Source organism: Polyergus mexicanus, unplaced genomic scaffold (genome assembly GCF_030449975.1).
Source record: "Polyergus mexicanus isolate NDT 795.1 unplaced genomic scaffold, iyPolMexi1.0 SCAF_13, whole genome shotgun sequence".
NCBI classification, from domain to species: domain Eukaryota; kingdom Metazoa; phylum Arthropoda; class Insecta; order Hymenoptera; family Formicidae; genus Polyergus; species Polyergus mexicanus.
The window spans coordinates 7,175,758-7,187,809 of NW_027223333.1; the positions used below are offsets into that span (position 1 = coordinate 7,175,758).

The 12,052-nt window shown below is 36.2% G+C and overlaps 1 protein-coding gene across 3 annotated transcripts in view; it reads right to left on the reverse strand.

Annotated features, from left to right (window-relative positions):
• Positions 1–12,052, reverse strand: part of Olf413 (DBH like monooxygenase olf413) — a 253,229-nt gene that overhangs the window by 85,552 nt on the left and 155,625 nt on the right. For all 3 annotated transcript variants that reach the window (XM_070306135.1, XM_070306134.1, XM_070306133.1), the window contains one exon: positions 376–657. In XM_070306135.1, the coding sequence (XP_070162236.1) occupies positions 376–630 (255 nt within the window). In that variant the 5' untranslated portion in view covers positions 631–657. The remainder of the gene's footprint in view (positions 1–375; positions 658–12,052) is intronic.

Below are 12,052 nucleotides of genomic sequence, written 5' to 3' on the forward strand. Positions count from 1 at the left end.
TAAAAAAAACTCAATTTTCACAGAACTATAAATACATAAATAAAATCATATTGTGTAATAAATTCCAAATATTTAATTTTTGATAAAAATTTAAGCGAAAACTTTGTCATTGATATATTTAAAAACGAAACTCCTAAAACGCTGTGGAATATTGTGACTTACACAATTTCTCATTGAAGAATAATGATTACTATCTTCTCATTCTATACAGATTATTATTTAAAGTCATAAATGTTATACTTGTTCATAATTACGACGCGCGATTTGTGCATATCTGTGATTCAACGCGGTCAGAAACGAGACGAGTAAAAGGGATTCGCTGGCAACCGCAGAGGAAACCAGATACTACTCGATGCTCTGTAAAAAGATGCTCACCTGAAGGTGGACCTGGCCGTTATTATCGACCCAACCGATGACCATGTCAGCCCCAGCGCGGCCGTCGTCCTTCGTGAAACCGAGTCCGACATAGCCGAGGGTCTTCACTTGGATCTCGAATGTAACATCCCTCTCGCCGGGCGTCCACAGCACCAAGAAATTGTTGTCCAGAACAGCGCTGTGCTTCCACTCGACGGAGACGACACCGATGATGAGGAGGTGGAGAAGGAGGAGCGAACCAACCGCAGTCTTCATCTTTCCACGCGGTAGTGCTCAAAACATCTGAAACAGGAGCGACGTATACCTGAGGCGACTATCTTATTTACAGAGGTAATTTATGCTACTTAGAGATGTAATCCGCTTAATGGATAAGGGCAAGAGAAATAATGTTTGCTCGAATAATGTATCTTGCATTACGAGATAAGATACTCTGAGTTTCTGCGAATTCATACAAATTAAACGAGAAATTATGCGCGTGATATATTGTAAGATCGTGAAATATAATTTATTCTTCGATAGAAAAAGAAAGAGAGAGAGAGAGAGAGAGAGAGAGAGAGAGAAATAATTATCGGATCCTTAAAATTTTTGCATCAACAGTAATAGAAATATTTAATAAATATCTTTTACGGAATATTCTTTTGCAATACCAGATGCTCTTCGAAAATGGAGAGCGGTAAATAAAATGCCAAATGGAGGGAAAACAATATCTACGACACAGTGTAGTTGGTTGCATTTTCAAAAGCAACAAAACCATTGAATTTTCAAATGCGATCGAGCAATATTGAAACATGCTGCACCGGTATTTTCTTTCGATATTGCAACAATCGTGTGTGTGTGTTTTGTGTCTATTGTTGCCTATTATTGGCGGAACGAGTGGTTTCGGAGCTATCCACTGTGTTTAAAGCGCAAATGATGATACAAGTATGCATATGTGCATCCTTCCTTTACATCATCTCTTGCAACTCGCGCGTAAATATTGTACGCATCGTATTTTATCATCCTCATCTGATACGTTCTTGAGACTTTCGGATAATAACTATAGATACGAGACTAAATAACGTACATAAATCTCGCAAATTCTAATACGGAAAACTTTCACGTGAGCGAAGAGTATTAAGAACGGGCGTATTGAATAAATTAAAAAGATATTTTTTTAAAAGATAATAAAAACCAACCAAATTATTGCATCGGTTTAAAGAATTTCGAGTTCGACTAATTTTAACTGTCAACGGAGAGTAATGCTTATATTTATAGCATGGAAACATATCTGCTGAGTAAACTCGACCGCTGCCCTTTTTTTTTTTTTCAAGCAGGTATACTCATAAATAACGATAAACGTCACGGTTAATTTATCCTGCACAGCGACGCTGCTCGCTGTGCATTTTCAAGAATCAGACGGGGCGGGCTTAATGGACCGACATTCAACGAAGACATTATCGCCGATTCCCTCGGCAAAATCGGTATTGACCTCTTTATCAATGATAGTCGCGCTTTATTTCCATCGGGCGTAACGACGTCACGAAGAAACGCGCGCGAGGTGAAGTAACGACTTCGAGGAGGGGGAGGAGAATTAAGTTTCCGGCGGGATGAATCCGCGAACAAAGAGAAATTCTCGTTTCATCGCGCACGTGTTTCGAGGCAAAAAAAAAAGAAAGGATGGGCCGGATTGAGGTCGGCGAGATAACCATCCGCGCTACCGTTTATTTTGCATTTTCAGCAATCAGGCACGTCCCGCGAGGGGAAGAAAAAAAAAAGTCAATTTGTATTTGCGGAGTAAGCGCTTCGCGCGCCGAGCACGACCGAGTTAAGGGCGAGATTGCTGTGGAGTGGAGGCAACAACTGCGAGTAACTCCTCGAGATCGCAGGTGCAGCTAAAATAACGCGCACGTCGAGAATTTTTTGCAGCAAAATTTATTCGATTGAAAATATCGGATACGCTATTCGGACGTTTCAATAAATTGATAAAAATGGGAAATATCGGTGCGCCGTTTGCGCGAATACGCGCGGTCCGATACAGTGCTCGGCAACTATAGTATACCTAAAAAAAATTCCACAGTTGTCAAGATATATTTTAATGACAATATTTTCTAAACGATTAGACAAATTCCTTGATAAACTTTGAATAAAAGAATTGAGAGAAGAAACTTTAAATACGTAACGCCGAACAAAGGCTAGATGCATATTATAACATTCCAATCCCGTCAACGTAACGACATATACTTTTGCACGAATTATAATTAAACGTTGACGACGATTCTGCCGAGATGATGATCAATATATATAGTTTCATTTCATACCCATATAAGAATATTTGACATTACATTGATATAACAGTAACATTCAGTATGCATCTAACTTAAGAATCCAATTTTGCAAATAAGCGATTAACGATATGCTAGTAATTATTACAAAAAACTCCCAAAATTATCATCTTCAATGTAAATGCGAGAAAATGGAATTAGATTTCTATGAAAAAGTTCCGAAATTCACGCGGTACTTTTATTTCCGCCGCGAATATTCTATCAATATTTGTTACATAGCTTGTAATTCGTTGAGCGCTTTGTCGACGATTTCTCGCGTCGCGACGAGCGAGCGAGCGAGCGAGCGAACGAGTGCGCTTCATCGAGATCATGGATCAACCGAAGCGCGGTAACGAAAATGCGAAATACCGATCGCGTGCACCTGCGTGTCGCACGTGTGGCCTGGGAGATAGATGCGAGAAGGGGAGGCTTAGCAGAGGGATTGACCGCGGATCTGCAAACGATCGTTTCAATTAACGGCGACAATGACGCGGTGCGCATCGCCGCAAATAGTAAGTCAATCCGGCGTGTACACGCGCGAAAATCATCGACGAGTTCGATACCAAACAATGGCCGTGCCCCGATTTAATCTCTCACGATCGCGCGGTCCAAACTGATGTTTGTCATAGCGGACGGTATTTACGACGTAATTGTACAATGAGATTAACGAGATGCATTTTACGCGAGCGAATTTACGTGTTTTGATACAACTGCCCGATAATAACGTCCAACGTTTTCTTTTCTGACGCTAGATCGTTAATAATATCGTGATATAATTGTATAATTAATTAATAAGCTGTTATCTTAAATAACTAGATTCAAAGCAATAACTTGTCGTTAATAATAATAATTTCATTTTTCTTGAAAATCAAATCTTCCGATAAATATTAATTCGTGCGTAGATTGAAATTTTAATTTACGCAAAATTATGAAAGAGACGATTTAAAAACATGTTGCCATTAATAATAATAACAAGACGCTATTAATCATCTTTACAATCTTTAAAGAAAAAGTAGAATATGACGTTCAGATTAAGGAGTATCGTGTGATTTAACAGGGATCAAGATTGGGAGCTCGGTATAGCCGATAGCTTGATTTACGGTACCGGTAACCGCGAAATTAAAACCGATCGATTCAATCAGCAATAACGGGATATGCAACGCGCGGGATGCGTGCATCAGGAGCGCGACGTTATACGCGGAAATAATTGAACGGGTCAAACTTGCATACAAAGGAGTAGGTTAAACCCGCCGATTAACAAAACCGATGTATCGGCAATTGGATGCATAACACAGGCATAAACGCGAATTCCAACTAACCGGCATGAATTAAATATCCGATCGAGCCGTTATTGTAATGTGCTAATTTTGAAGGCGTATTACAGTGTACAAATTGATAATTTAGTCTGAAAATTACGTTGATCATTTTTGAAACAAAAAATTCTCTCGACGAAGAAGATGGAACAATATATATATATATATATATAGTCAATATTTCATGATAGATACCATATTATATATACATTATACATTAAAATATAATTCTATATTTTTTATTATAATATTTATTTATATACTTATATAATATTTTAATTTTACACACACTCTCTCTCTCTCTTTCATTATATTATAAAGTAACAAATTTAAATATTTAAAATTGTATTAATATGTATGTTTTTTATACACGAATAAAATTAATGAACTTGAAAACATAACAAACTTATTTTTATTAAGATAATTGAAACTATGTAGCAAACAAATTACCTTCCGGTAAAAGTCAATTAAAAAAAAAAGACACTTTTGCAGAGTGGTTTTTCTTTCAACCACAAAGTACTGTAAATTTACGGCGTATAGCTCATTGTCGCCGCGTAACTTCTTCTCCGTTTAATCCTCTTTGGCTTATTCAATGATTATTCGTCGCTGCCAAACGATCGGCAACCCGAAAACAATCGACGCAATTAACAGTGGCAGCGCGTGCAACGCGAGAAACGTCCCGCAAACGTGATGCATCGGTCGCAGCAGCTGCCGAAATCGCTCGAGTGAGGCGGAGAAGCGTCGATTCGAATCGAGAGGACACAGCGGAGATGCATCCGAAAGGATGGCCGACACCATCCAGCGCAAAGGGGACGAAGCGAAGGGGAGGCTGATGCTACGCAGCCCGAAGAGGGTGGAGTCGCACGCGGGTACGATTTGATTTGCGGCGTGTGTCGTTCAGTCGATTGCTCTCCAATTGCGCCCCGGCACCGATGGCATCAACCTAGCACGATTTTCCCTTATACGGGGTGCACCGCTAAGGTTCGTATCAAACTTGGAAAGTGCATATTCTACGATAAATTCGCGCAAGATTGTCCGTAATTTTCAAATCTTGTACGTATTAAATGTACGAATTGCGCTGCAATTAAGATTCTGCTAATATTGAGCTTGCTTGAAATTGAGCAAAGAATAGAGATTTGTCATCTGTTACATTTAAAGTTTAACTTTTATCAGGATATTTCGGTATTTTGAATGTATATTTTACATTCATTAAGCTATAAATATTCTTTCTAATACAAAATACATAATTTGGCATTATTTTTTCATATACGGTATTTTAAAAAAATTAAAATGTACCTATAAGTCATAAATCAATAGCTTCCTCAGAAATAATGAAAAGAAATAATGAAAAGACTTATCTCCAAAAAGAACTAATCTTCTTATCGCGTCAATTATCACAGACATACGATTTAAATATAAGAGGAAAGATCTTAAAAAGTTTATTTTTATACTTTAAATTTTTGGGAAATATACGATTCAAGTTTGATATAAACTTGCGAAACACCTTGTATATATCTATCGATGCCAGAGCAACGAGATACGATGCCGTGGAGGGCCGCTGCACGAGGATGATAAACCATTCCCACAGCCGGTACAAACTTCTCTCCAAGATAAATAAATCGAGGGCCGCTCTCGCGAAAACGACGCAAATCGAAATGTTGGTAGCCCGGTAAATCGACGTGTCGCATGTACGGAGGCGTGAATGGGCGAGTTGGCAAATAATGAGCCACCGATCAGGTACGAGGGACCCACCGGGATCAAGGATTTCTCGCGTGTGCAAAATCACATATAACGCGAATTGTGCGTCTATATCGATACATGAGTGTAATGTGTAATACATCCATCGATTTCGTTCGTATCATAATACATTCCCTTAGCCTCGAATCATGAAAATACAATGGTTCAAATTTTCATTCTTATATTATTAGTTACCGAATTTTCTGGTTCGCGTATGGAAAAGATGATACTATAAGATTAAGATCAATAACTTTAAAGCTTCAAATATATCTAAAAGATATTTGAGAAATTGATATTTATATTTTTGCTTGTGCACAATAGCAGACATATTTTACATCTAGTATATACATACATTCAATTTTGGAAAAGTCACGATTTATCGGAATTTTATTTCTCGTCGAGAGGCGTTACGTCGGAGCGACTCATACACATATGTTAAACTAAATCGTATTCTCACAAAATAGATCCAGACGTGCGAGTACAATCGTCGATCGGCGCGATTCCGTGTCGCGCGTCGTTACCCCGCGTTGATTTACTTGTTTACTGGCGCGCCGGTATATTGATTTATCTGAAAGAAAGCGCATCGCGTCGTTTCCGAAGTCGTCGTTGTATGCAAAAACGGCGGGCGCGATGTATACGGCGGCACCGGGGAACAAATAAAGCACGATATCGCCGACAAATGTCAAAAGCAAAACTTGGTTTTAGTCGCTCGCGCACGCATATTATGTGTATATATGCGTGCGTGTGTATGTATATAGATAGGTAAAGGGCCGTTTCGCACGCTCGGAATTTCACATAAATTTTAACGCGCATAAATTTCTCGCCCAGTCTACTAGTATTGGAAATATTGCCTCGTCGACGTATTTAGGCGATCAATAAGTGTCTCCAAATATTGTGTGTGTGTGTGTGTGTGTGTGTATATATATATATTGTCAATCCTTACAAGAAAATAAAAATTTTTCAAATTTTAAACAAATTATTATAATAACCAAAATAATAGTGTGTAGACAATTACAAAAATTACAAGATTTCTTAAAGATGAATAAAAGCAGACAATTTTTGTCTTTGACTATATCAGCAACGAACTTACAATTAGATACTGAAAAGCATCGACATTTGCAGAATTTTGTATTAGATAATTGTCGAAAAAGCCTATTGAATTTTTCAAGCCTTCCGCTATCTTAAGCGGCGGACGCGAGGTCGACGAACTAATATCGAGCGCATCCTCGAGCATGCACACGACTGCATCCCATCCATCAGGCTGACATCGGATCTCTTCAGGTGTCAAAAAAAAAAAAAGAAAAAAATAGAGAAGGATAGGTATACAAGCCGACATCGCAGGCACACCGAACGTACCAATTAACGCCCGTAAAATCGCTCGATGTTGTGTGAAGATGTCTGGGACGAGATCCAAATTGCGTTATTATCGCGATCCGGCATCCGGAGTCTGAAACGCGTTACGGATGATGATCGAACTGAACGACAAGCGGAGATGGCGGATTAATAGAATGAGCGCGTCATTCGCGCATGGAAATAACGGATTCAATGATCGTGAAGCATTGACACATCTTAATATGCCAGTGGCTTTCGTAACTCTCGTTTTTAATTGTTACGTTTTACGTGTGACAGTAAATAATTACCGCTCACCACTATGAATATGTATCTATATCCGCGAGAAATAATATCTAAATTTTAAAACTTGAAAAGAATATATTGCTCGACTTTTAAAATATTGCCGACGACATATATACACCGTTACTTCGAGAGAATTGTTTTTCGGCAAAAGATATATCCGCTTCAAAATTACCAATTCAAATTTCCGCAACGTCAAGCTGCCGAAAACGCGCGCGCGCGCGCATGGTGTTGCGTACGTGTTATAACAATATATATATTTTACCTTTCCTCGGATACACGTCTCTCAGATACGATGAGAATAAGGGATTAATTCCTAGCGTGCTATGATACGCGCCACACACTTCTTTTCTCGTTCGATTAGTTAACAAAAAAAATCTTAAATAAAAAAGAAAAATAACAGGTCTCTCTTATCCGTGTGGTACGTACATGACGTTGGATTGTGCTGGAACTTGGCGCACCGTTTAATACAACGGTGCTCTCGCTAATCGCGACGGTGCATGTGACTGCCGACAAACAACTCCTGCACGGAAGGAGTCACGTGAGCGATATCGTGCGATGAACCCGTCGAACGTTTTAATGAAATGAGATGAATTTTACCTACCAAACGCACGAAAACGCCCGCAAATGCAGAAAGTGGGAGTTTCCTTTCATATTTAATCGATTTCCATCGTGACTGAAACTATTAAGTCTTAATTACACTGACATTGATAAACGCTAACTCGACCAAGTTTTCTCTTTATCTTAACAACTCTGACTATTTTATAATTTCAATCGAGATCCAATAAAAATTATTTATACAATCAATACATATGAATAAATCAAATTTTATAAAAATTTAAGTATATTTTCTGTGTATATGTATGTGGAGCAATCTTAAATTAGAATTTAATACACGTGTATGCCGAATGTCATGCCAAGAATATTTTTTTTTAAAAAAGTCATTTAATCTAAATATCGATGTATTTCGATATAAAAGTCAATTAAGCTAAATGTCGATGTATTTCGATATATGGTAGATATGTATCAAAAAATATATGTATAAAAGAAGGCTTTTGATTTGTTCTTATTTAACTTTGCTTTTTTATTTTATAAAGTAAATTAGGAAGAATAGGTCACAGCAGATTTGTGACATTCTCATTAAAAAAACACTTCTAACATTATTGTTGCGTTTATGTCCTGCATGAAGATTAATATCTCTGCGTACGGGAAAAGATATAAAGTTAAGAATCAAGATTAAACAGGTGTCGCAGACATCTGCATAATAAGATCGTATAATACATGATTTTTGAAAAGCCTGGTTTTGTAAATATAAAATCGTATCAAACTATATTACACGTGTGTTAATTTTTCCACATGTGTGTTATTTACACATTTATAAAGTAATCTTTTAGTATGCAATTTATAGAGAAAGTTCTCGTTATGTTATTATTTTACACAAAACAGAATATAATGTTTTAAAAATATTTATAGTTTCCTACATCTTTCCTGTTTAAAAAAAAAAAAAAAATTTAAATCAGTAGATAAGAGAAAACATAAAAATTTGGATGCGATTAAATGCTATTATCTGTAACGCATAAGAAATAATCATGTCAATCTTCTAATTAATCATAATCAACGGTATTGTTATATCTATTTAATCGCGATGATTGTTTAAGAGACTAATGAAGCTAAAGCAAATATACATTAAAATTAATCGATATTAATACGATGCCGATCGTTATGCACAATGAATAATCTATCTAGCTTATTCTAATTGCAAGTGAAATGTATACCATATATAATCGACGCAGTAATTTAGTAGCTTAGTTGATATAATGATTTGTTAATTGTCGCTGAACACGTAATTATATCGAATCGACAAGGCATAGCAAATAACGTGTACAACATTGGAAGCTTGAAATTCCAAGGATTTTTATATTCATCAATTAATATAAGGAGACCTAGTCTCGAATCGTGATTTTCTGTCGTTAGTAATCCAGCAATAAATGATTATTGTCGATCATTATACAGAATATCATAAATTGGGCTGTTTTATTTTTGTAAATAAATACTGTCATAAAAGTCAAAGTTTGGTATAAATATAAGAAAGCATCTTCTAACTAAAAATATTGTATATAAACACAAATTCAGAAAAATCATTACAATGTAAATTTCATCAAAATTTGAAATCGCATTGAGATAAAATTTCCTTTTCCAAATTTTTAAGACAATTTTAAATTATAATTCTAAATTGATTAAAAATTCTTTGAATATCATACCCAAATTTTCGATTAAATTATCTCCCACTAATAAATGCAATGTAATTACGATAGTTTACGATTATAACGCCGATAACGTGGAATGTTGTAAGATTTAAAGAATGAAATAATTGTATCTGCAAAAAGAATATATATCATTTTACAATTATTGCAACAAGTTAGTACTGTTGTTGCAATATTGTATCGCTAATTGCAACTAAACACGTAACACTATCGAGCGAAAAGACTGGTGAAAAAAGCAGATGGTCGGCGATGATATCGTCGTGAAATATTTTAGCCGCGTCGAGAAATGTATATATAAACACACATCGATGGAGAAAATCAGATAGGAATGTTAAAAACGTTGCACATTTATATTCATTAACTCTGTTTTAATCGCCGTCTCTGTAATGTTTAAATAATTCTCGCAATCGGGATAGCTATTAAACGTATTAAAATACCACTACCAATTTCATTGTCAATGCTGATCGAGTAATTTTTCTACCATTTTCTCGTTCGCTTTTAGAAAGCTTCGTTAATTTGTTTATAGGCTTGAAAAAATATATTTCATATATTTAAGTTATAACATAAACCATATTTAATTTAAAACTTCATCAATGCTCCTTTTCGTAAGTTTTGATGTGTATTCGTATATTGATATTTTTCATATTATATTCAATATATTTCGAACAATATAAATAGAGAAATCTTTTAAATATCTTTCTCTCCTCTTGCAGATTACTTAAACATCCATCAATTCAATGAGTATTTGTTTGAGAGAGAACGTAGAAATAATGAACGACCAGGACTTTCTCGTATGGCTTGTGCTATTCGCAGTTTCGCAATTTAAAAATGTCTATATCGAATAAGTTCGCGAAATCGTGTTATTCATAATGCACTAAGTGTAAAGTTTGTATCGAAGTCGTGCAAGTTGCCTCGCGAGGCGAGCGAGTTTGTGTGAGAGCAATGCGTGAAAGATAAACTTCAAAAGTTAAAAGTAACTCTGAAAAAGAAAGGGAGATGAAACGTAGGAGGAAAACTGGAAACGAAAAAAGGAATATATCGTTTACAAGAGAGAGAGAGAGAGAGAGAGAGAGAGAGAGAGAGAGAGAGAGAGAGAGAGAGAGAGAGAGAGATTATCGTACCTTGACGGAGATTCATTGAAAATAAATAAAAAAATATACGATAGAAACAAGATTCATAAAGAAACATAATTAATAAATAGAGATAAAAAAAATTCATGAATAGTATGGTTAAGATAACTATATAAATATATAACAATATTATAATTTTTGTACATAATTTGCAATATTAACGTAAATCTATTGTACTTTAAAGCAATAAAAGATAATAATAAATAATTAATCAAGTACTTCTAATCGCATATATTGAAATATTTTATCATCTCTTTATAAGTATTTTAGTTGAAATTAATATCAACTTTGACGATTATCTCAATTTAAGCATGCTTCAGAGAAAATACCGCTAGAACTTTTATCATTTACTCACTTGTCAACTTGTCAATCGGCATATATAAAAGACATCATACATTCTACTTGTTATTTCACATTTCACTTGTCACTCTATATTAAGAAGCATATCGATCACGACATTATTGAGGAAAATGCGATCGATCAAGTCCCTTTTTTCGCGCTTGCTCGTGATAAAGCCGTTAATTATGACACCTAACTAATTAGCTTCCTGAAAAATGACGAGAGGACCTCAATTCCGATGACGCCGATTAACGCGAGCTTGTTAAAAGCATGCCGAGAGAGAAGGGTTTCATGATTCACTTCCTTCTTCGCGTTTTCGACTTTTCCACAATTCGCTTCGTGTCCGCTCGCAGGATTTAATTACCCTTCTATAGACCCAGGGCAAATGAGGGAATAACGAGCGAGGAGTCTTCGGACCTTGAGGAGCCTCGACTCGAGTCTTACAGACACGCTTAGTATTCGTAATTGGTTATTTAGCTCGCCGAAGACCGTCTAAGATAATCTAACTTCTTTTAACCCACGTAAAAATAAGAAAAGAAAATAATAGCGAAGGAGACGAAGACAGATTTCCATTTATACATGGCGCGCTCTGAACAAGCCGCCTTTATACCACCAGTTATAATTATCTATTTATTGATCCTTATTAGTCGACAGCTAGAAAGACTCACAAATAACTATCGTGGTATTAATATCTGAAGAATCATGTTCGGTGTATCTAATGAGTTATTGAACGATCGTTGCTTACATGTCGAGCCGTTCAAAACTTTCTCGAGAATTTTCGAAAGCATTCGCAGTCGCATCGAGGAAACAGCAATTCACAAAAGATTTAAATTTTTTAATCCATAAATAGAGATTGTTGCTGAAGGCGAATTAACGGTACGTAGTGCCGAGCTGTAGAATAAAGCCGATAGATCCAGGTCAAAAATGTATAAGGCGGATAACGCGCGCGCTCGCGCATGCGA